Source organism: Salminus brasiliensis, chromosome 12, assembly GCF_030463535.1.
Source record: "Salminus brasiliensis chromosome 12, fSalBra1.hap2, whole genome shotgun sequence".
Classification (NCBI taxonomy): Eukaryota; Metazoa; Chordata; class Actinopteri; order Characiformes; family Bryconidae; genus Salminus; species Salminus brasiliensis.
The window spans coordinates 38,659,599-38,685,744 of record NC_132889.1 but is presented as its reverse complement, the minus strand read 5'-3'; the positions used below and the strand labels follow the sequence as shown (position 1 = coordinate 38,685,744).

The following is a 26,146-nucleotide window of genomic DNA, read 5'->3' as shown; positions in this document are numbered from 1 at the left end:
TTAAAGAGATTGGACTGCTGTAGGCAGCTATATGGGTGGTGCTGAACTGCTGTAGGCTGAATGGGTGGGGCTAAACTGCTGTAGGCTGAATGGGTGGAGCTAAACCTGTGTAGGCTGAATGGGTGGGGCTAAACCCCTGTAGGATGAATGGGTGGGGTTAACTGCAGTAGGCTGAATGGGAGGGGCTAAACTGTTGTAGGCTGAATGGGTGGGGTGAAACTGCAGTAGGCTGAATGGGCGGGGTGAAACTGCTGTAAGATGAATGGGTGGGGTTAAACTGCTGTAGGCTGAATGGGAGGGGCTAAACTGCTGTAGGCTAAATGGGTGGGGTAAACTGCTGTAGGCTGAATGGGAGGGGCTAAACTGCTGTAGGCTGAATGGGTGGTGTTAAACTGCTGTAGGCTGAATGGGAGGGGTTAACTGCTGTAGGCTGAATGGGTGGGGTTAACTGCTGTAAGCTGAATGGGTGGGGTTAAACTGCTGTAGGCTGAATGGGAGGAGTTAACTGCTGTAGGCTGAATGGGAGGGGCTAAACTGCTGTAAGCTAAATGGGTGGGGCTAAACTGCTGTAGGCTGAATGGGTGGGGTTAAACTGCTGTAGGCTGAATGGGTGGGGCTAAACTGCTGTAGGCTGATACACTCACGGTTAGTTTGGAGACTCTATCTCCCAGCTCTGCTCTCTGTCTCTCTCCATCGTTATACCGAACCTGTAGATCCGCCAGCTGGGACTCCACCTTTTTCCTCTTGTGCTCCACGTCCTGTTTGGAGTTTGCCAGCGAGCGGAGCTCTGCGTTCAGATCTGCAGATTCTTTCTCCAGAGTCTGTCTGGCTTTCTCCAGAGTGGCCTTAGCCTGGAGAACGTGGAGAAGAAGGTCATAACTTAAGAACCTCATCCTAACTGATCGCCATGGGGACGGCAGCATCACGGTTCTGGACCTGCTTTACTGCCTCAGCTCCAGGGTGGCCCTACTGGTGGGTAGTGGGTAGCCCAACTGGGACCCAGAACGTTTTGTCCTCAGTTTCCATGTTGGCTCCACATATGGATGCCCAGTGATGGGACCAGGAGGGGTTAAACATGGGCCCCATCTGGGTTGTACACTGCACATGGGACCTAGATGGGACCCTTGTGAAATTAAGGTGGGTGGTAATGATGGGGCCCTATTTGGGAAGCCCAACTGGATCCCAGTAACAACACATGTACAAACCCACTGTATAAGCCCATGCCCACCTGGAACCCACCTAGCCCATGTTCCACCCATGTGAGCCCCACATGAGCTCAATAAATATAAATTATTTTAATTGATGATTTTTTAATTGGGTTCTCTTTATCTAGGACCCGTGATGAAGGGAACAGGAGGTTCATGCAGAAATACACCAAACCTTCTCGCAGGTTCTGGTTCTGGCTCTGGTTCTGCATGTTTGGTGTGTGTTTACCCGTTTGGACTGCTCCAGCTGCTCACTGAGCTCCTCCACAGCCTGAGTGTGTTTCTGACGGAGGTCCTGCACCTGAGCCTCGTGGCTGCGGCCTTCATCCTCCATCGCCTTCTTCAGCATCGCCACCTCCTGTTCCCTTTTAGCCCTGCACACAAACAGCACACACTGCCTCACACAACGAGTAGATCCAGAGGATCCAGAGGATCCAGAAGTTTCCCTGGAATTAATTATAATTAAACTTGAGACATATTAATCAATAATAAATAACAATTATAATGTAATGATCAATTTATGGATATAAACAATAATAATTAGTAATGTAACTTTACATTTGTTCATTTTTAAACATGAGTCACTCTTGATATTAATTTCATGAATATTCATTTTATTAACATTTTTAGATAATATTTAATATGGATATTAACTGTGAACAGCGGTCTGTAGTACAGTGTGTGTATGTATGTGTGTGTGTGTGTGTGTGAGAGATTATGGGCTCTTGTCACCTGAGCTCCTGCTGGGCTGCAGTGGTATCTAGTGAATCCTCCAGTTCAGTCCTCAGGGCCTCCAGCTCGTCCCCGAGGTCACGTCTGACTTTTTCAGTCTTGGCTCGGGCGTCTCGTTCAGCCTCCAGGTCGTCGTGCAGCTCGGTGATCAATCCCTCCATCTCCCGAATCTTCTTCAGAGCGTTATTCTTCTGGGCAGTCTCCTGCTCCAGCCTGCACAGCACAGATTCAGCTCATAATCCTCCTGGCTATGAGAACTCTGAGAGACCCCTTTCAGTATTATGTAGATCCCGTTTTGCTTATAGTGTAGAAGTTATTCAGTATCCACTATGAATTATTTACAATCTGTTATTAATTATTCAGTGTCCATTATGAATTACTCAATATCTATTGTTATTCAATGCCCACAAAACATATTTAGTATCCACTATGAATTTTACATCTACTATTAATTATTAAATATTCACTATGAATTATTTAGTGTCCACTATGATTTATTCAGTATCTAGTATGAATAATTCAGTATCTACTGTGAATAATTCATATCTACTATGAATTATTCAGTATCCACTATGAATTGTTCAGTATCTAATGTGAGTTATTTATTATGCACTATGAATTATTCAGTATCTATCATGAATTAGTGAGTATCCACTAGAAATTATTCAGTATCCACTAGAAATTATTCAGTATCCACTATTAATTATTCAGTATCCACTATTAATTATTCAGTATCTACTATGAATTATTCAGTATCCACTATGAATGTTTAGGAGTTGAAGGGTCTGGTTCTGTACCGGGCCAGCAGCGCCTGCAGCTCCTCCTCTTTGGTGGCCAGCTGTGCTTTTAGCTCAGCGATCTCAGCCTGCAGAGCGGCCAGCTGATCCTGCAGGTCATTATACTCAGCCTCCAGTTTACGCTTCGCCTTCTCCACGTCCTGACGGCCCTTCTCCTCCTTCTTCATACGCACTGATCTCACACAAAACCATCAGCTGAACATTAGCCTCATTCAGCCACAGAGCATGACTGCATTTGTGCTAAGGGTGGGAAGGGTGGAGGGGGGGTCTTTACATCGGTCACATATACCCTGTAGGGACGGGGTGGTCAAGCCTGGTCCTAAAAATGATACATAGTCATAAATCAGTGAAGAAAATCCAAACCTTCCAGCTCAGATATCATGGACTCGTGTTTAGTCTTCAGCTTGGTGAGGTTCTTTGACTTTTCCTCTTCCTCAGCGAGGTTGGAGCTCAGGTCAGCCAGACGTTCCTCCAGCAGCTGCTTCTCCTGCAGGAGGAACAAGGGGTTAAAGCAGGAGTTACTGAAGCTCCTCCATCATCCAGAAAATAAGAACTGTCTACATGTTCAACCTTCACAGAGTGAGGGAATGGTATGGTACTGGTATGATTTGCGGATCTGGGCCAGCACTGTCTAGGCCTCAGTGATTTCTTACTCATATACCTCTGTACCTCTGTACCTCAGTGCCCTATTACAACCCTAGAAACGGTCAGCGACAGGACACTTTTACACTACCCAACCCCACAATCAATCTTCCAAACATAAACCTTATGCAGCTTGTTGTTTTGATCCTCCAGGATGAGAAACGCATCCTCCAGCTTTTTAATCTTCCCATCAGTAGCAGATTTCTCCAGCGTCAGCTTCTGCCTGCTGTCTTCATGCTCTGCCAAACGAGCATCCATGTCCTACAGAGATCAAAGTAGTGATCAATTACAAGCGTGTCTAAAGAAACGACTCAATAACTGAACCTATTCAACTCTGAATAATTCATATAATTAATAATACATACTAAATAATTCACAGTGGAAACTGAATAGTTCATAGTACATAATAATTCATAAAAGACATTATAATCTGTAGTATTTTATAGTGGAAACTGAATAATTCATAGTGGATACTGAATAATTAATAGTAGATACTGAATAATTCATAGTGGATACTGAATAATTCATAGTGGATACTGAATAATTCATAGTGGATACTGAATAGTTCTTAGTAGATACTGAATAATTCATAATGGATACCAAATAATTAATAGGGGATACTGAATAATTCAGAGTGGATACATAAAGATTCATAGTGGATGCTAAATAATTAATAGTAGACATTGAATAATTATTATTAGATAAGCATAATTAATAGTGCATACTTAATGTTAAATAAATTTATTAACAGATCACATATCTCGAATAACTAATCATCAATGATTAGCGCTAAACCTGTAGCTGCTGCTGCATCTTCTTCTTCTCCTGCTGCAGGGCCTGACTGCGCTCCTCCTCCTCCTCCAGCCGCGCCTCCATCTCATGCAGAACCTCCTCCAGCTCCTGCTTTTTGGCCTCCAGTCGGATCCTCATCTCCTCAGCCTCAGCATAAAGCTCCGCCTCTGTCTGCAGCTTCTCCTGCAGAGCGTTCCTCTCCTCCACCAGCTGCACACAGGTGGGTCAAACAGGGTCAGACCAAGCAGTACTTCACAGTTTCACCTGCTGCTCCTCCGATATGTCTTTTATCTGAGTTAGATAAGTTAGAGCTTTCAGTGACACTAACGCAACACCACTGGAGTTCTGGAAGGAGAATGCTAACTGCTAATTCTGAGTAATCCTGAGTGATGGGGGAGAGGGAGGACCATCCTACCCACTGAGAGAGAGAGAGGACAGTTATGCTCTCTGGGTCTCCCGGGCACTGACGGATGACTGTGGCAACACTGGGGATCAAACCAGCGACCACCTAATGATCCAGCTAATGCTTAGACAGCTGCGCCACTTGGGAGCCCCCTTACCTGTGAGTGTTTCTGTGTGATCTCCTTCAGTTCTGTCTCGGCCTTCTGGGCCACATCCTTCGCCTTCTGAAGCTCCTCCTCCTTCTGGGTCATCTCTTCTTCCTGACGGGTCACTTGCAGCAGTGGTTTAACCTTAGGGTGGGCAGAGATGACAGTTTCTGACCACACTCTCTCCAAAGGAGTGAAAGGAGGTTCGCTCAGTGTTTGTGGACGCTGATTCTTACTTTAGTGAAAAGCCTCCACCACTGCCAGTTCTTCAGCTTGAGGTAGGCGGCGCAGTTCCTCTGGATGACCTTCATGGCTGTGAGCTGCTGCTGTCTCTTGCTGAAAGCTCTGATAGGAGTTCAGCGCAGATTTTATTCAGTTTTGCATCCAGAGAAAATTTCCATTTCTATTGTTATTCTATTTCTACAACAACCTCTCTTTATTCAGTTTCTGTTACTGTGCCTTTAAGATATGTAAATTAGTTCTGTTCTAATTGGCTAGTGTGTCATAGTGTCTTCATTAAAAGCAGTCTGGGCTAAACTGCTGTAAGCTGAATAGGTGGGCTAAACTGCTGTAAGCTGAATGGGTGGGGCTAAACTGCTGTAGGTGTTGTTTTTTGGTTTTGATTGACAGTGTTGTGCTCCATGTGCATTAGAGACGTACTTTCTGGCCAGGAAGCCGCGGCCCTGGGCCTGAAAGGCGATGATGATGACGGTCAGTTTTAGATCCCGCTCTTCCTCCAGCTGAGCTAAAACACCTGTACGGAAAAACATCTTACTCTGACCAATCCGGTACAGGTTGGGGTCCAGATCCAGATGTTTAATCTGAAACAGAAAGAACAAAAGGATGTTTTCTCAGTGGTCAGTGAGAGTGTCTACCTGTAATTAACTCTATATAACATTAGAATAAACCCAAATAAACAGAAAGTCAGTGGTCAGTGAGAGTGTCTACCTGTAATTAACTCTATATAACATTAGAATAAACCCAAATAAACATAAATTCAGTGGTCAGTGAGAGTGTCTACCTGTAATTAACTCTATATAACATTAGAATAAACCCAAATAAACAGAAAGTCAGTGGTCAGTGAGAGTGTCTACCTGTAATTAACTCTATATAACATTAGAATAAACTCAAATAAACATAAAGTCAGTGGTCAGTGAGAGTGTCTACCTGTAATTAACTCTATATAACATTAGAATAAACCCAAATAAACATAAATTCAGTGGTCAGTGAGAGTGTCTACCTGTAATTAACTCTATATAATATCAGAATGAACCCAAATAAACATAAAGTCAGTGGTCAGTGAGAGTGTCTACCTGTAATTAACTCTATATAACATTAGAATAAACCCAAATAAACATAAAGTCAGTGGTCAGTGAGAGCGTCTACCTATAATTAACTCTATATAACATTAGAATAAACCCACATAAACAGAACGTCAGTGGTCAGTGAGAGTGTCTACCTGTAATTAACTCTATATAACATTAGAATAAACCCAAATAAACAGAAAGTCAGTGGTCAGTGAGAGTGTCTACCTGTAATTAACTCTATATAACATTAGAATAAACCCAAATAAACAGAAAGTCAGTGGTCAGTGAGAGTGCACAACTCGACTTTTTAAAGATCCACTCACCATGAGGGTGCATGCTTGTTTTCCATCCATGAAACCTTTGGGGATTGCACTGGCAGCCAGAATTTCATATCTACAAACATTAGGAAGGTGTGTTTATTAAAGGGGTAGTTCACACTTCTGACACTGTAGAACTCACTGTTATCTAGAACATGGGCATCTGTGTATTGTAAACAGGTCAGTGATGGAGGGACTGCCTGACCGTTGGCGGAATTCGTGGAAGATGATGCGGTTGGGGAAACCCTGCCGACAGATCCGGATTCCTTCCAACACTCCGTTACAGCGCAGCTGCTCCAGAACCAGGTGAGCATCCAGCTTCCCTGCCTAAACACACACACACACACACACACACACACACCACACACACACACACACACACACACACACACACACACACACACCACACACACACACACACACCACACACACACACACCACACACACACACACACCACACACACACACACACACACACACACACACACACCACACACACACACACACACACACAGACAATGTGCACTAAGTAAGTGGATAAATAAAGAGACATACAGACAGACAGACAGATCAGACAGACAAGTACGCAGATAGACTGACACAGATGGACAAACAGGTACATAGGTAGGTAGATATTTAGACAGACAGGCAGATGGACAGACTAGTAAGCAGACAGACAGACAGGAATATTGACAAGTAGACAGACAGACAGACAAGTAGGCAGACATACAGACAAGTAGACAGACAGATTGACAAGTAGACAGACAGACAGAAAGGTAGACATACAGACAGACAGACAGATAGACAAGTAGGCAGACTAAACTCAAACACAAACAATGTGCAGTAAGTGGATAAATAAAAAGACAGACAGACAGAAAGGCAGACAGACACATATGATGGTAGATTAAGACAGATGGACAGACAGGTACAAACAGATGGTAGGTACAGATGCAAACAGACAAACAGACAGGCAGATTGACCAGCAGAAGTAGGTGGGAAGACAGACAAGTAGGCAGACAGACAGACAAGTAGGTAGACTAAGACAGACAAGTAGGTAGGCAAACAGACAAATAGGTAGGCAGACAGACAAGTAGGTAGACAGACAGATAAGTAGGCAGACAGACAAGTAGGTAGGCAGACAGACAGGTAGGTAGGTAGACAGACAAGTAGGCAGACAGACAGACAAGTAGGTCGACTAAGACAGACAAGTAGGCAGACAGACAGACAAGTAGGCAGACAGACAAGTAAGTAGGCAGACAGACAAGTAGGTAGGCAGACAGACAAGTAGGTAGGCAGACAGACAGGTAGGTAGGTAGACAAGTAGGCAGACAGACAGACAAGTAGGTCGACTAAGACAGACAAGTAGGCAGATAGACAGACAAGTAGGCAAACAGACAAGTCGGTAGGCAGACAGACAAGTAGGTAGACAGACAGATAAGTAGGCAGACAGACAAGTAGGTAGGCAGACAGGTAGGTAGGTAGACAGACAAGTAGGCAGACAGACAGACAAGTAGGTAGACTAAGACGGATGGACGGACAGGTACATACAGTAGGTATATAGAGAGGCAGACAGACAGACAAGTAGGTAGGCAGACAGACATGAAGGTAGGCAGACAGATAAGTAGGCAGACAGGCAAGTAGGTCGACTAAGAAGACAAGTAGGTAGGCAGACAGACAGGTAGGTTGGCAGACAGATAAGTATGCAGACAAACAAATAGGTCGACTAAGACAGACAAGTAGGTAGGCAGACAGACAGGTAGGCAGGCAGACAGATAAGTAGGTAGGCAGAGAGACAAGTAGGTAGATAGATAGACAAGTAGGTAGGCAGACAGATAAGTAGGTAAGCAGACAGACAAGTAGGTAGGTAGACAGACAAGGTTGACAAATAATGTAGACTAAGACGGATGGACAGACAGGTACATACAGTAGGTATGTAGAGAGGCAGACAGACAGATAAGTAGGTAGGCAGACAGATAAGTAGGTAGGCAGACAGATAAGTAGGTAGGCAGACAGATAAGTAGGCAGACAGACAAGTAAGTAGGCAGACAGATAAGTAGGCAGACAGATAAGTAGGTAGGCAGACAGACAGTTAGGTAGACTAAGACTGATGGACAGACAGGTACGTTTAGTAAGTATGTAGAAAGGCAGGCAGACAGACAGACAGACAGACAGACACTAATCCTGTACTGACAGGTAACAGTAGGCAGTAATTAGGTCAGAAGGTTGAGGGGCCGGCGGCTCTTACTCTCTTCTCGTGGTTGGGAATGATGCAGCGGACGAAGTTGGGTTGGGTGTTGTGGAGGGTGGTCATCAGTTTGCCCAGGGACTCTTTGTAGAGCTGCCCCACCGTGCGGAACATGCCTTTCTTGGACTTGGAGGAGCTGGGCATGGAGCTGTCCGACTTGGCCATCTTAGCCATGGTCTCCAGCCCGACCACGCGGTCCGCTGTGGAGCAATTAAAAAACAGGCTGGTCTCAGGACACTTAACAGAGTGACCATAGCAGGAGCGCAGGACAGGATTCACCACAGCCATGAAGCTCAATCACCACAGAAGCTCACCATCTTTCCACAGGTCCTGCACAAAGGCACTGGTGGAGTTGTTCAGCAGCGCGGTGACGTTGTCATTCAGTGGGTCCATGTTCTTGGTCAGCCAAGCACTGGCATTATAATCCACCTGTTTAGAACATCAGAGGCCGAAGGTCATTCACAGAACCATTACTGGGTCTTCTCTATGCAAATGAGCAGAGGAAATCCTCGAACCTTTCCAGCGTAGTGCTGAACGGAGAAAAACGTCTTGTCTTTAGGATTCTTGGGCTTGGAGAACTTGCAGTGACCGGAGTGTGTGTTGGTGAGTTTGTCCACAAAGGAGACATCAGTGGCTTTGGGGAACCAACACTCCTCGTCCAGCAGAGCCAGGATACCAGGAGGGTTGTTCTAGAACAGGGAACCATGTGGATTAGTTTGAGACAGTATTCCGGAGGCTAATAAAAATATGGACAAAAGTATTGGGACACCTTTTTTGCCCATTCATAGTTTTTATTTTTTGAAAATCAAAGACATTAAAAGAGCTGATCCTGCTTCTACAGTCCAGGAGAGAAGGCTTTCTACTAGATTTTGGAGCAGCATTGCTGTGAGGATTTGATTGCAGCCATTTTTTTTATTGAGGAGAATGAGTAAGGTCAGGATGTTGGATGATGATGATGATGATTATGATGATGATGATTATGATCACCACCACACCTCATCTCAATTCCAATCCCAATTAGATGGAGCTCCACCATCATCATTCCAGAGAACACAGTTCTTCCACTGCTCCACAGCTCAATGCTGGGGGGCTTTACACCCCTCTACTAGCCCACGCCTGGCATTATTAGGCAGCATGGAGCCAATAGACTCATTATGTTTATTTATCTGCTCCAGAGAGTCCTATTCTATTGGCAGTTTTTCTTCTTCTCTACAGGGAATAGACCAGCTGTGTGTGTGTGTGTGTGCATTTGCACATCTGTGTCAGCAATAGGTGCAACTTAAAGGAGCTGAAATCTATGCATTCATTAAAAGAGGTGTCCACAAATATTTGGACATATTGTGTATTTTGGAACATCTGAATTGATTTTAATCAAATATGATGATAATAATGAATGAAGTATGCAGACTACTCCCAGTGTAGACCGAAAGAGAGGAGGTCTATGAGGGTAGAAGGTGGGCTATTGATCAGCTGGAACTCACTGGCCTCTCAATGAGCTCGATGCAAGGCTGCAGGTCCAGCCCGAAATCAATGAAATTCCACTCGATTCCCTCTCTCTTGTACTCCTCCTGCTCCAGGATGAACATGGTGTGGTTGAAAAGCTGCTGCAGCTTCTCGTTGGTGTAGTTGATGCACAGCTGCTCAAACGAGTTATCCTGAAGAAGCAGATGAGAGATGTTCATCCATAACAACCCAACTAACAACCCAAGATTTACCATAGAAGTCATGTGTCGAGCACACAGTTCTTCCACTGCTCCACAGCTCAATGCTGGGGGGCTTTATTCCCCTCTACGAGCCCACGCCTGGCATTATTAGGCAGCATGGTGCCAATAGGGTCATGATGTTTATTTATCTGCTTATCTAGTCCTATTCTATTGGCAGTACTTCTACTCTACAGTCCCTGTAGAAAAGAAGTCATATGTTGAGCATTTAAGCTGGTTTTGCTGTGTAAATAGTCAGTGTATGACTTTATTTGCGGTGAAAAATCATCAGATTGACTTTAACAAGCCAATTTACCACCCTGTTATTTCACCACCCTGTTATTTACCACCCTGTTATTCAACTTCAGAATGAAATGAAACACAGATTTCTCTTTTACTTGTGGCTAAATTATGAAAAGCTCTGCTCTGACTGACTTATGTATGGCAGAACGAAGGCCCAGACCATAATAGCCTAGCCTAGCCTAGCCTAGCTTAGCATAGCTTTTACCACTGTGACAAGAACTTTTCTGAGTCCTAAGTCTTAATAAATAGTGTTGCTGCTAGTAGTGTCCAGTCAGCATGGTGCGGTTAACTAGCCAAAGAGATTGTAGGAAGGTCTGCTAGGAGTAGCGTTTAGCATAGTATTTAGCCAGCACCCAGCTAGTTTATTGGTTTCCCCAGCTCACATGCTCGCCTGTTCTTCTTGGCTGGCCCAAATCTAGCTATGTGGGCTTCCCTTTGACAGCGCTTTACTTTTCTGACTAGCATTAGCTTCTAGCATTCTTAGCCTCAATTCCATATTCTTTCAAAGTAGCAGTTTGGACGTGTTTAGCCTTAAAGTAGCCGTTAGGTTTATGTAAGTGTTGGGGGGATGAATCGATCGAGAGTGTGGTGTAACAGTGGCCTGTTTTCCAGCTCTGGAAAGGTCACGGTTTGTGAACTGCCATAAATACAGATCACGCTTTGAGCGCCCTCTTGTGGGGACAGCTGCACACATGCATTTGTTGACAAGCTGAGAGACACAGATCCAGCACCTGTATATTGGCGTGTAACTGCAGTAAAGACACCGACTGTCCTCACCTCAAAAATCTCGAAGCCAGCGATGTCTAAGATGCCTATGAATGAAGCTCCTTGCCGCTTCGATTTGTCCAGAGCTTTGTTCACGCGTGCCAGAATCCAGCGGAACATGCGGTCATACATGGCTTTGGCAAGAGCCTCCACTGCGAAATCAGCCTGTTAAAGAGACACACCACAGTTACTTTAGACTACCCTGCCATTCTGTCAGCTGGAATTAGACTGCCAGTCCAGATGGAAAGTCAGGCTGTCAGCTACTAAAGGCTTAATGGATTTATTTGTATACATGATTCAGTATCCACTATGAATTATTCAGTATCCGCTATGAATTATTCAGTATCCACTAAGAATCGTTCAGTATCTACTATTAACAATCCAGTATCCACTATGAATTGTTCAGTATCTACTATTAATAATCCAGTATCCACTATGAATTATTCAATATCCACTATTTATTATCCAGTATCCACTATGAATTATTCAGTATCTACTATTAATAATCCAGTATCTACTATGAATTATTCAGGATCCACTATGAATTATTCAGTATCTACTATTAATAATCCAGTATCTACTATGAATGATTTAGTATCCACTATGAATTATTCAGAATCTACTATTAATAAACTATATAATTCAGTTTCCACTGTAAAATACTATAAATAAAAAATAAAAAAAAATATAAAAAAATTTAAAAAGTATATACTACACAATCTTAAGTATCCACTATTGATAATTCAGTATCCACTATTGATAATTCAGTTTCCACTGTAAAATATTATAAATACTGAGAATAATAGGTAAAATACTAAGTATATACTGCACAATTCACAGGATCCACTATGAATTACTATTACTATTACTATTAATAATCCAGTATCCACTATAAAATACTAAGTATATACTACACATATACTACACTATACTACATCTTCAGTATCCACTATGAGATATTTAATATCTTCTATAGATTATGCAGTTATTAGCAAAAATACCTTAAACTGTCAATACTGTAACAATAAGGACATAATTTTACACAAAGAATATATCCTATTCTGTTCTGTCTGTCAATGTTGGAATGTGAAACTTTACAGGAGGAGGAAAAAAACAGCTTGACTTTAAATGGAAATCAATGTAAAAGATTTTATTCCATTCAAAGTCATTTTGGAGCATTTCTGTTGGTCTATTCGTCATCAAATTCTGATACAATATAAAAAACAACTGCCAGATTCCCATTATGGAGATGCAAGGTTTTGAGACAAGACACCCATATTAAGCGTTAGTGACACAGAGACGGTTACTAGTTAAGGGAGTTAAGGGTCTTGAATGTGGCTTGTGACGGTAGCTGACCTTAATATTACCAAAATTTAACGTCTTCCAAATGTCCAACATTTAGTGCCACATGTAGAGGCATAGAGACCAAAAGCCAGCAGACATTGATATGTTGTTGGTCAAGGTGGTAAATCACTCAAATTCAACGTCTGTCTAACGTTGGAGCTTGGTGTCAACCCAGTGTTGGTATTTGATGGACCTGTGACTACAATGTAACATCTGTCTAATGTTAGAGTCCGACGTCTTCCTGCTGGGGAAGGTCTACTGTCCTCTACACACAGAGCGCTGTACCTGCTCTTTGGTCTGAGCTTTCTGCACCACCTCTCGGCCCACTTTGATGCGAGGTGTGAGGATGGCCTTGGTGAAGTCGGTCACGTTGATGCCCTGCAGGTGGCACACTTTCTGAGCAGCTGGAAGAGACAAGACCTTTGTCATCCCAAGCGAAGTAAACAGTGGAGCAAACATCGTTCAGACCTGGTCTTCAGGCCTTATAGTCTTTGCGTGTGAGATGGAGCTCAGTGCAGCTCTGAATCCGTCCAGCCTGTGTCTGTTTACCTGTGGTGTCGGGCATGCTGGCCTGCTCCTGGTTCTTCTCCTTTTTGAATTCGATGTTCCCCAGCTGCAGCACAGTGGAGCACACCTTCAGCATCCCTGAAGGAACACAGATCAGAAACAGAGATAATCCTTAAACCAGACTTAAACCAGTTAAATACTACAGAGTATTCATTACTAAACTAATATTCAGTATTTATTATTCAGTGTCCACTATGAATTATTCAGTATCTACTATGAATTATTCAGTATCTACTGTGAATTATTCAGTATCTACTGTGAATGATTCATATCTAATATGAATTATTCAGTATCTACTATGAATTATTCAGTATCTACTGTGAATTATTCAGTATCTACTGTGAATGATTCATATCTACTATGAATTATTCAGTATCTACTACAAATTATTTATTCAGTATCTACTACTCATTATATATATTACATATATATTTTAAACTATCTAGTATCCACTATGAATTGTTCAGTATCTAATGTGAATTATTTAGTATGCACTATGAATTATTCAGTATCTATCATGAATTAGTGAATATCCACTAGAAATTATTCAGTATCTATTATGAATTATTCAGTATTCACTATGAATTATTCAGTGTCCACTATGCATTATTCAGTATCCACTATGAATTATTCAGTATCTACTGTGAATGATGCATATCTACTATGAATTGTTCAGTATCTAATGTGAATTATTTAGTATGCACTATGAATTATTCAGTATCCACTATGAATTATTCAGTATCCACTATGAATTATTCAGCATCCACTATGAATTATTCAGTATCCACTATGAATTATTCAGTATCCACTAATAATTATTCAGTATCTACCATGAATAATTCAGTATCTACTGTGAATGATTCATATCTACTACGAATTATTCAGTATCCACTATGAATTGTTCAGTATCTAATGTGAATTATTTAGTATTCACTATTAATTATTCAGTCTTCACTATGAAGTATTCAGTATCCACTATGAATTTTTCGGAATCTACTACAAAGTATTCCTTATTAAACTACCTAATATTCAGTATTTATTATTTAGTATCCACTATGAATTATTCAACATTAAAAAAACATCAGTCTTCACCTGTTCTCTCCTCCTCGTTGAAGCCCAGCACCTCCATGGCTTCCAGAGTTTCTTCAAACATCTCATCATCCTGCTGACCTTGCACCTGCACGTGTCCTGCCACGAGGAACCTGTAATTTCCGAACCCCTCCAGGAGCAGCTCGTCTGGAGCAGCAGAATGGAAATGTGATGAATGTGTTTGATCTCTGTTTAATAATCAAATACTGAACAATACTCATCCATTATGCTCTAAAACCTGGACGAACATCCAGCGGTCCAGCTGGGACTCTGTAAATTGTGGGAGCGCGTGGTGTGATTCTTCACCTCGCATTTTGTCTTTAGCTCCAGCCACCATGTAGTAGAAGATGTGGAAGGACCTCTCGATTTTGGCCTGTCGGATACATCTGGACTTCTCCAGCAGGTCTTGATGAAGAGGATTAAGGTAAAAAAAGCTGAAGTCACATTTCCAGACCAGATTTAGTCACACCAACAGAAGCAAATGCTATGTTTAGCTGTTCCTGAGAAGCCTCTGAAGGATACAGGTCTCAATATTAGCACCAACGATGTAACCGGCCAGGTCAAAGTTGATCTTAATGAATTTGCCCTGTGGGGAGGAGAGGTCAGACAGGTCAGTTAGATGGTACTGTTCATAATAAGCACTGCAATGTGAAAATGGTTGGGTGTGAATCTTACGAATCTGGAGGAATTGTCATTTTTGATGGTTTTGGCATTTCCAAAGGCCTCCAGGATGGGATTTGCCTGAAGCAGCTGCTTCTCTAGCTCCCCCTGGTGGACAGATGTGTCGTGAGAGGTTCACTGACTCGGTGCGGTGGGATACAGCAGATTACAAACAGGTAAAACAGCATGCATGCAACATGCAATTACAATGCAAAGCATGGCAAACTAATTTGGTGGCATGAGTGCTATTGTGAACGCAGTAGGCGCTGGCGGGAGAGCCTGGCAGGGGAGAGCCTGGCAGGGGAGAGCCTGGCAGGGGAGTGAGTGCCTGACGTGAGTGTGATATGCTGGGTCTGCCGGCTCTGGACAGGTACTTTTTGCTGGATGTTAAAAGTGATCAGGGAAAGGTCTCGGCATGCAGCTCATATACTCACGTAGGCTAGCTGTGATCCGGGATGTTGCTGCATGAAGGTAAACAGTAATGCTATTAACACTGGCTGCCTGTAACCCTACGACCTAAGAAGGTGAACAGTCAGATCTTAAAGGATGGAAAAATGGACAAGCATAAAAAACTTTGATAAGAACCAGACTGTGATGTTCTAGACAATGACTGGGCCAGAACATCTCCAGAACATCAGCAAGTTGGTCTTGTGGGGTGTTCAGTCCGGTATACAGTGGTCAGTTCCTATCTACCAAGAGTGAGCTGGCAACAGGGTCATGGACGCCCAAAGCTCATTGATGCTCATGGAGGCTCCGCCCACCTCACAACTTACTGGACTTAAAGGATCTGCTGCTAATGTCTGAAGGTGTCCAGATACTAAAGCAGGACACCAAGATCAGAGATTTTGTGGAGGTCATGCCTTGATGGGTCAGAGGTGTTTTGGTGACAGTATTAGGCCGATCGGTGTGTGTGTGTGTGTGTGTGTGTGTGTGGGTTATATAAAAGGCTTATGCTTCTGTCATTTCTGCTCATTTATTTAGAAGTTCAAAAGTTTGGAAACAGTGTTTGCAATCAACTAAATTCGATTTGTTTGCAGAGAAACGTCTGAAAAATAATTAACGAGTAATTTAATAAAAAATATGGAATAAATCATCTAAAGCTAATTAATAATATGTATTAATGTTATACAAGTCGTCACTGCATTTTAATCACAAAACTAGATTAGTAAGAGAAGCTATTCCAAACTTTTGAACAATACATTACATTATATCTGTCGGAACAAAACCTTGTATGTCTGAAACAGTGACTGCTCAGCAGGTGAGTCAGTTGTACCATTTGGTGTCAATTCTACTGGTCCAGTGATCATGAAACAACAAGTATAAGCGATTTAAACACTGGAGATACAAGGTTCTGATCCAACAATGCAAAGCAACGTCCAGCCTGAGTCAGGCCTGAAGCCCCTCCACCAGCACCAGCAGGGTGTGACGGTGTTACCGTGGGGACCTCTGGACTGTACCTTATTGAGGGCTGAAGCTGGATCCTGTCACACACAAATAACCATTACATTACAACCCAACCCCCCCCAAAATCCCCCCCCCCCCTCAGAAGCTGAACAGTATGTTAACGGTATGTTGGTGGGAGGGGTTATGTTAATGGGAGGGGACATTTTTAGTGGGAGGGGTTATGTTTATGGGAAGGGTTGTATTAGTGGGAGTGCATTTGTTAATGGGAGGGGGTATATTATGGGAGGAGTTGGGGTATGTTAGTGGGAGGGGGTATGTTAGGGGGGTATGTTAGTGGGAGGGGTTATTTTAGGGGGATGAGGTATGTTAGGGGGGTATGTTAGTGGGAGGGGCTTTGTTAGGGGGAGGAGTTATGTTATTGAGAGGATATGTTAGGGGGGTATGTTAGTGGGGGGGGTGTTGGGGGGATGTTGGGGGGGTTGTGTATATCCAGTGTTCTGCTTTAAGGACCTGTTAGATCAGGGAGGGTGTAGAACTGGGCGGGCCTGCACTCACCGAGCCTGTGTCTTTCTTTCCTTTGTGTGATGACGCCACAACAGCCAGGTACTGAATGACCTTTTTGGTGTTTTCGGTCTTTCCAGCGCCGGACTCCCCCCTGAAAAGAAAGGACACAGGAAGGGTGGACAAAAGCCTGATTCGCTATCAATACTGTGGTAAAGGACTTCTGAGCTTTTCTTGAGTTTCCTAAACACAACAACAGCTGCAGTAACTTCATCCTCATCATCATCATCATCATCATCACTATCACCATCATAATCATCATGATCGTCATCATCATCATCATCATCATCATCATCATCATCACCATCATCACCACCATCATCACCACCATCATCATCATTATCATCACCATTATCATCATCACCATAATCATATCATCATCACCATCACCACCATCATCATCATCACCATCATCATCATCATCATCACTATCATCATCACCATCATCATCACCATCATCATCCCCACCATCATCACCATCATCATCATCATCATCACTATCATCATCACATCATCATCCCCACCATCATCACCATCATCATCATTATCATCATCGTCACCATCATCATCATTATCATCATCATTACCATTATCATCATCATTACCATTATCATCATCATCATCATCATCATCATTATCATCACTATCATCATCACCATCATCACCATCACCATCATCACCACCATCATCACCACCATCATCATCATTATCATCACCATTATCATCATCACCATAATCATATCATCATCACCATCACCATCATCATCCCCACCATCATCATCGTTATCATCATCATTACCATTATCATCATCAACATCATCATTATCATCACTATCATCATCACCATCATCACCATCACCATCACAATCACCATCATCATCATCATCATCATCATCATTATCATCACTATCATCATCACCATCATCACCATCATCACCATCACCATCACCATCACAATCACCATCATCATCATCATCATCATCATTATCATCACTATCATCATCACCATCATCACCATCACCATCACAATCACCATCATCATCATCATCATCATTATCATCATCACCACCATTATCATCATCATCTTCTTCTTCTTATACACATACTTCAGTTCAGGGTCAAGGGCACAACAGGGCAACAGTACATGGACAAAACTATTGAGACACCTGCTCATTCATGTCTTCTAAACTCTGAAGGCTATTAAAAAAAAGCTGATCCTGCTTTTGTTTGAGTAGCTATCTCTACTGTCCAGGGAAGAAGGTTTTTTTTAATACTAGAAGAAGGGTTTCCACTAGATTCTGATGGAGCATTGCTGTGAGGATTTGATTGCATTCACTCAAACTCCCCAACTCCTCCAAAAGTACTGGATGGAGCTCCACCATCCATCATTCCAGAGAACACAGTTCTTCCACTGCTCCACAGCTCAATGCCGGGGGTCTTTATACCCCTCTAGCCCACACCTGGTATTAGACAGCATGGAGCCAATAGGTTTATCTATGTTGATCTGCGCCTATTCCTATTCCTAGTCCTATTCTATTGGCAGTACTTCTCTACAGTACTCCTCTCTAAAGGAACTAGACAAAGAGTGCAACTTAAAGTAGCTGAATGCATTCATTAGAAGGGGTGTCCACAAACATTTGGACAGATAAATGTTCTGTTAACTCACCGTTTTATTTATGAATAAGTTTCTTCTGACTTAAAAGCAAATCTTTTTACAGTGTAAAATTTGACACGTTCATATTGTTGGTGAAAATAAGTGAACAACTTTCTCTACAGGAAACGTAAATATGATCATAATAATAATAAAACATATCTTATAATAACTTAAATTAAAATAAAATATTTGATCATCTTTATGGGTTAAATTCAGTTTGAAACATTATATAATACATTATACAATATTTAATAATACATTATATAATATTTAAATGCCTTATTCACACCTTGAGCAGGGGTACCCAAACTTTTGCATGTAACTGTAGTAGTCTATTCTACGCTGGCAGCTTTACAATCAGTGGCATTAGACTCTAATGTGCTACCACTATGCCATCAGCCGCTTTGCCATCAGCAGCCGGAGCACAACCGGCCATGCTCTCTCCGGGTGGGTAGACGGTGCTCTCTCCCCTCTCTCTCACTCTTAAAGTGATGTAGGCCGGCACAGGTGTACAGGTTGCTGTGAGGTGTGTCTCTGTCCTGTAGCGGCGTCCAGACACCGCAGAGCGCTCTCACCGCTCACACCACTGGTTTGCATGAGCCTTGTTCCGAGCTTTCAGTGAACGTCTGTGTGTAGTGTTATCTGTGTGCACAAAGCTACAACACTGCAGCTCCTTCACGAGGACGGGATCGCGTGTGCTTTATGACCGTCACGCTGTTTGACCATTCAAACTAAAGGCTGTCCGAGCGCTCACAAAGTGACCTGCCTTTGCAAATCAAGCTGATTGGATCTTTATTGGTGTCCGGACAACAAAGCCGGTCAGTGTCTAATCCCAGAAGCCCGTATAAGGTCACATGCATATCTGTCCAAATATTTCTGGACACCCCTTCTAATGAACGCATTCAGCTACTTTAAGCTGCACCCATTGCTGACACAGATGTGCAAATGCACACAAACACACACAGCTTGTCTAGTCCCTGAGAGAAGAAGTACTGCCAATAGAATAGGACTCTCTAGAGCAGATCAACATCATGACCCTATTGGCTCCATGCTGCCTAATAATGCCAGGTGTGGGCTAGAGGGATATAAAGCCCCCCGGTTTTGAGCTGTGGAGCAGTGGAGGTTTCTAGAATGATGGATGTAGCTCCATCCAGTACTTGGATGAATAACTAACACTCTTTTCGCTGAATGCAATCAAATCCTCACAACAATGTTGCTTCAAAATCTAGTAGGAAGCCTTCTTCCCATGACAGCAGAGACAGTTACTCCAACAAAGCTTATTAATTAATTAATGAGCAGGTGTCCCAATACTTTTGTCCATATATATACATATATATGTGTGTGTGTGTGTGTGTGTTATTGCTCACGTGCAGAGAATAGACTGGTCCTCACGCTCTGGGGAGAAAACACAAAGACAGAGGCAGATGTGTGAGCTCACTGTGGCCGGACGCATGAACGGTCAGGACTAAGAAGCTGAACCAGATTAACCTGAGGATCAGCCTCGGTCAGGCCGGAGCGTCGGAAAACCTCCAAAAATAGATTTTTGAAGACCCCATCTATGGTCGTTACAGTGGTGTGTGGTAGTAGGCCTCTTAAATTGGGGGTCAGGGAGGTTTGGTGCGAAATGCTCGGTTCTAGATAAGCTCCCCCAGTCAGAGCTGTGGTTCTACAGTGGAGGTGAAGGGAAGCAGACGTCTGAAGCTCTAATAATAAAAGCCCCTCACAGAAAGTTCTTTCTAATGGTGATGAAGACGCTGCCTGATGCCTGAGACACGGTTCTACCAGAGTTCTGAGAAGAGTTCGGCTCTAGAACCTGCTTTTAGAACCAGATCATTAAAATGGTGGAGGGATACATGCTGCAGGGTGTAGTGCGGCTACAGAAAGTAGTCCCTAAAGAAAACTGCATTAGTTGAGATTCTCCACTATTTTACCACCATCTTCATCATCATCATCATCATTCCATATAAAACTCAGAAGACTCGTGTAGCTGCACTGGTGGGTTCAGATAGGAGATCAATTATGGGCTGTATCTGTGTTGTTGTAGTCATGGCTACCGACGCCTGCTTCCATTCACCTCCACTGTACAGAGATCAGAGCGGGTCAGTTTCTCTACAGTGAAGCTCAGTTTCACACCGGACCCCCGACTCTGACTGAGCTCCTCTCTAAAAGTGAATCATACAGGAGTTCTGTGAACTGACACAGTATGACTCCCTGTTATCTAGAACATAATTTGTAGTAGATATGAATCATTCACAGTAGATACTGAATCATGAATCATGAATGAACAGTGAATCATGCAGGAGTTCTGTAAACTGACACAGTATGACTCCCTGTTATCTAGAACATGAACTACAGTACAGAACAGAGCTAAAAACAGCAGCAGCTATTTGAGGCCTGAGTTTAGTCCACAAGTCTGTGAGCGATGACTAAACACCTCCACACGGTTTGAGGAGAGCGTGTGAGGATTTGGGCCTGCAGTTAGCATTATGCTAGTTGGTGAGGTACAGGCCTATGTTATGTGTTAGACTTGTGGCCAAATGGCTCTTTAAACGAGGCTTGAGGCGTCACTGAGGCTTGTGTTATGCTCAGCATGAGTCTTCACATGGCCAGAAGTCGAGACCACATTACAGCCGCAGGCCTTGCGAACAGGAAGTTGTCGCTACCTTGCATCATGTTCCTGTAGGCGTTGTCGGTGACTGAGTAGATGTGGGGAGGGACTTCATGACGTTTCTTGCCCTTATACATCTCAATGATCTTCTCAGAGTAGATGGGCAGCATTTTGTAGGGATTCACCACCACACAGAAAAGACCTGAGTACGTCTGCAGAGAACAGAGAACCAACGTGAACAAGCCGGCATGCAGCTCCACATATCAGTCCTCCCGCTCCTAACCACAGAACCCACACATTAATTTCTCAGTAGATACTGAATCATTCAGGGAAGATACTGAATCATTCATGATGGATACTGAATAATTCATAAAGGATACTGAATAATTCATAGTAGATATGAATCATTCATGGTGGACACAGAACCATTCATAGTGGATACTGAATAATTAATGGTATATACTGAATAATTCATAGTGGATACTGAATAATTAATGGTATATACTGAATAATTCATAGTGGATACTGAATAATTAATGGTAGATACTGAATAATTCATAGTAGATATGGATCATTCACAGTAAATACTGAATCATTCAGGGTAGATACTGAATCATTCATAAAGGATACTAAATAATTCATAGTGGATACAGAATCATTCACAGTAGATACTGAATCATTCAGGGTAGATACTGAATCATTCACAGTAGATACTGAATCATTCATAAAGGATACTGAATACTTCATAGTAGATACTGAATCATTCATGGTAGATACTGAAATATTCACAGCAGATATTGGATCATTCACAATGAATACTGAGTCACCCACAGGTAATACCAATTAAGTCATAGTATATACTGAATATTTGATAGCGGGTACTGAAATATCCACATCAGATATAGAATAATTCGTCATGGTTACTGAATTATTTATAGGAAATACTGAATCATTTTAGGATGGATATTAAATGACAATTAATAATTTATATCAGATGCACAAACATTCAGAGTGGATGCCACTCACGTATATGAGTCCAGAGAAGTATCTCTCCCTCAGGTTGTGCAGTACGGAGGCCTCGTTCAGGCAGGTCAGTGCCGCCATGTCCTCGGCCTTGCTGAATTTGGGCGGGTTCATCTTCTGGATGTCGTCTTTGTGGACTGTTTTCTTGGAGCCGTTGTCCAGCTCCACCAACACCTCATCCCCTTTCTCCTCCTTAATGCTGGCTGACTGGAATCCATCTTTCTCCGAGGCGACCCACACCATCTTCTTAGCCGACCAGTCGGCCTGGGCCACTCCGGTGTTTTTAAAGTCGTTGTCGAGGAACAGGAACTTGCTGCTGTCGTCATTATCCGATTTCTTAGACATCTTCACCTCTGAGTATTAGAAACAGCTGTAAACACATACCCTCTCCACCTTATCAGAGTCCCCTATCTTGTGCTTTTTCACTCACTGGCCACTTTATTAGAAACCCCTACATAGTGTTCCCACACACTGGCCACTTTATTAGAAACCCCTACCTTGTACTTGTCCTTACTGGCCACTTTATTAGAAACCCCTACTCTTCTGCTTTCCCTCACTGCCCACTTTATTAGAAACCCCTACCTTGTGCTTTCACTCACTGGCCACTTTATTAGAAACCCCTACCTTGTACTTGCCCTCACTGGCCACTTTATTAGAAACCCCTACCGTGGTCTTTCTACTCACTGGCCACTTTATTAGAAACCCCTACCTTGTACTTGCCCTCACTGGCCACTTTATTAGAAACCTTACCTTGTACTTGCCCTGACTAGCCACTTTATTAGAAACCCCTACATAGTGTTCCCACACACTGGCCACTTTATTAGAAACCCCTACCTTGTACTTGCCCTCACTGGCCACTTTATTAGAAACCCCTACCGTGTGCTTCCACTCACTGGACACTTTATTAGAAACCTCTAGCTAGTGCTTCCTCACTGGCCACTTTATTAGAAACCTCTAGCTAGTGCTTCCTCACTGGCCACTTTATTAGAAACCCCTGTCTTGGTGCAGTGAGCAGTGAGTGCATGTCTGTGTCAGTGTTTCTAACAGGACTCTATTATGAACAGTAAGGTCTCTGTCTCTGTCATGTCCATGTATGGGTTATGTGGATCTGTTAGGAGTGGGCAGTCAGATCCACTCTGAGTCCCTTATAAGGAATATCTGCTCTGACAGGTTGGCCAAGGTCACTGAAGAAAACATTGCTACTGTTCGTTTCATTTGCATCGCTAACACTGAAGATATGCCTCATATTTGGTTGAACAGTCCGAGCAGAGAGGGTCACAGCGCACAGTAAACTCACACTGTTCATAAGAAGAGTGTTAGAAATGGGCCACGTAGAGCAGGGTTGACCCCAGTTGGACCCCCAACTCCGTGCTGTCACCCACTTAGGCCACAAACACATTTATATAACATACTGCAAGTTCTTACATTCTCATGCGGACTTTAAGAAATACCTAAATTCTTAATTTGTATATTGTCTAATCGTTTTGGCCCCCCAAGACAAAACATTTGGGCATCCATGCCGTAAAAGAACCACTTTTGGTTCCTTAAAGAACATTTCAATGGATAGTTCTTCAAAACAATCAATTAAAAAGTACTTTAGGGAAGCAAAAGTGGTTTCCAATAAAGTGGCCAGTGAGTGTAAGCACAAGGTAGAGGTGGAAGCACAAGGTAGGGGTTTCTAATAAAGTGGCCAGTGAGTGGAAGCACAAGAGTAGGGGTTTCTAATAAAGTGGCCAGTGAGTGGAAGCACAAGAGTAGGGGTTTCTAATAAAGTGGCCAGTCAGTGGAAGCACAAGGTAGGGGTTTCTAATAAAGTGGCCAGTGAGTGAAAGCACAAGAGTAGGTGTTTCTAATAAAGTGGCCAGTGAGTACAAGCACAAGAGTAGGTGTTTCTAATAAAGTGTCCAGTGTTCTTAAGTTAATAAAAGGTCATAATGAAGGTGAGCTTCTGCCATCACCCTGTTTCATTACTTGGTGCTACTTTTCCACTGATTTCTTCAGATCATATATGATATATATGTGTGGATCATATTTAGACATATATACAGTGCACGACTACAGTGTATAATGTGAAAGCAGGGTAATTGAAGGTGTACTCACATATGCTGTGAAGTTCTGCTCCTGGCTGTCTGGTGTGCAGGTTCTCCTGGTGCTCCTGGTACAGTATTCCACAGATGAACACCTCGGGCAAACTTTATTCACTTAAGAGCCTCAATTTAGATCTATCCATTGCGGTTGTGGGTGGGACTTATCTCACAAACTCCTCCCCCTGCTGAAGTCATCGCAGAGCTCCCTGTCAGTGTGATGCCGATATGAAAATCATGTCTCGGCCTGTTTCATCAGTCTGTCAGATGTGGAACGAGCTTAATTAGAGGCTTCACAGTGGCCAAAAGTATGTGGACCTCTCTTTTCTGGTGATGATGAGTTCTTCTCCAGCTCATCCTAAAGGTATTGGATGTAGCTCCATCATCACTCCAGAGAACCCCCCATAGCTCAGATCCCCTCTAACTCAGGCATTGGGCCTGATTACCTTAAAAAACCCTAGAAACCCCTACATTGTGTTTCCACTCACTGGACACTTTATTAGAAACATTCAGCTTGTACTTTCCACTGTCCACTGGCCACTTTATTAGAAACCCCTATTTTGTGCTTACACTCATTGACCACTTTAAAGGTAAAGGTGCACGTATTTGTCACTGTACACTGTACAGCAAAATGTGTCCTCCGCATTACACACACACACACACACACACACAGCGGTGGGCAGCCAACGCCAACTCCAGCGCCCGGGGAGCAGAGAGGGTAAAGGGCCTTGCTCAATGAACCCACATATCGAACCCACAACCCTGTTATTGATAGCCCAGCGCTCTAACCACTGAGCCACCACTGCCCCACTTTATTAGAAACCCCTATCTTGTGCTTCCACTCACTGGCCACTTTATTAGAAACCCCTATCTTGTGCTTCCACTCACTGGCCACTTTATTAGAAACCCCTATCTTGTGCTTCCACTCACTGGCCACTTTATTAGAAACCCCTATCTTGTGCTTCCACTCACTGGCCGCTTTATTAGAAACCCTTACCTTGTGCTTCCACTCACTGGCCACTTTATTAGAAACCCTTACCTTGTGCTTCCACTCACTGGCCACTTTATTAGAAACCCCTATCTTGTGCTTCCACTCGCTGGTCAATTTATTAGAAACCCCTACCTTGTGTTTCCACTCACTGGCCACTTTATTAGAAACCCCTACCTTGTGTTTCCACTCACTGGCCACTTTATTAGAAACACAGAATTTGTGCTTCCACTCACTGGCCAACCATTGGTCCTGGTGACCTAAGGGGTCATGTGCCCACAGCTGCTCCAGAGTGTTCTGTTCTGTGAGCTGTAATTTAAAAGAGCTGTCTGGATACTTTTGGAAACACTGTGTCCAATGTATGATGCTGGTGCTTCCCCGAGGGCGCTCAGCAATGCCCCTGTCCAGCGGCCTTCCCATAAAAGGATAAAACTCAAGCGGATATTTGCTTTTATTGCTGCTGGACTGCTTTGACTAAACCAATCCACGCTGCAGTACGGCTCACTGATAGGCCGGGGATCTGCAAGGCCTGCACTGGTCATGTGATCATGCTAACTTGAATGTTAGGTTCTTTGGGACACAGAAATGCTCTCCTGCTGATCTGAGGATAGTTTGAGCTGGAACTGACTGATGATGACATTAAAGGCCCAGTGAGGAGCCGTTTTACTGGCAGGGCTGCTCTGTAATGCAATAACAGGAGCTTTGCTGTGCTCTGTTAGCAAACTGGAAGCTAATCCTTAGCATTAGCTTACAATTTCAAAGGGATTATTCATTTCCTGTGGGATTTCTTGCCTGTCAATTTTCATTTTTC

General features: G+C 43.1%; 1 protein-coding gene across 1 annotated transcript in view; it reads right to left on the bottom strand.

Moving 5' to 3' along the window:
* myh11b (myosin, heavy chain 11b, smooth muscle) overlaps positions 1-24,427 on the bottom strand; it is a 35,476-nt gene extending 11,049 nt beyond the window's left edge. The window contains 28 exon segments of the mRNA XM_072693778.1: positions 645-851; positions 1,435-1,579; positions 1,938-2,150; positions 2,735-2,906; positions 3,098-3,221; positions 3,500-3,637; positions 4,172-4,378; positions 4,729-4,860; positions 4,953-5,061; positions 5,377-5,537; positions 6,347-6,416; positions 6,546-6,667; positions 8,586-9,014; positions 9,101-9,274; positions 10,067-10,240; positions 11,366-11,518; positions 12,983-13,101; positions 13,247-13,342; positions 14,357-14,500; positions 14,660-14,758; positions 14,876-14,939; positions 15,029-15,121; positions 16,471-16,494; positions 16,973-17,072; positions 20,000-20,027; positions 21,296-21,452; positions 22,267-22,616; positions 24,364-24,427. Of these exon segments, the coding sequence (XP_072549879.1) occupies positions 645-851; positions 1,435-1,579; positions 1,938-2,150; positions 2,735-2,906; positions 3,098-3,221; positions 3,500-3,637; positions 4,172-4,378; positions 4,729-4,860; positions 4,953-5,061; positions 5,377-5,537; positions 6,347-6,416; positions 6,546-6,667; positions 8,586-9,014; positions 9,101-9,274; positions 10,067-10,240; positions 11,366-11,518; positions 12,983-13,101; positions 13,247-13,342; positions 14,357-14,500; positions 14,660-14,758; positions 14,876-14,939; positions 15,029-15,121; positions 16,471-16,494; positions 16,973-17,072; positions 20,000-20,027; positions 21,296-21,452; positions 22,267-22,608 (3,996 nt within the window). The 5' untranslated portion in view covers positions 22,609-22,616; positions 24,364-24,427.
* Positions 24,428-26,146: the final 1,719 nt, after the last annotated feature.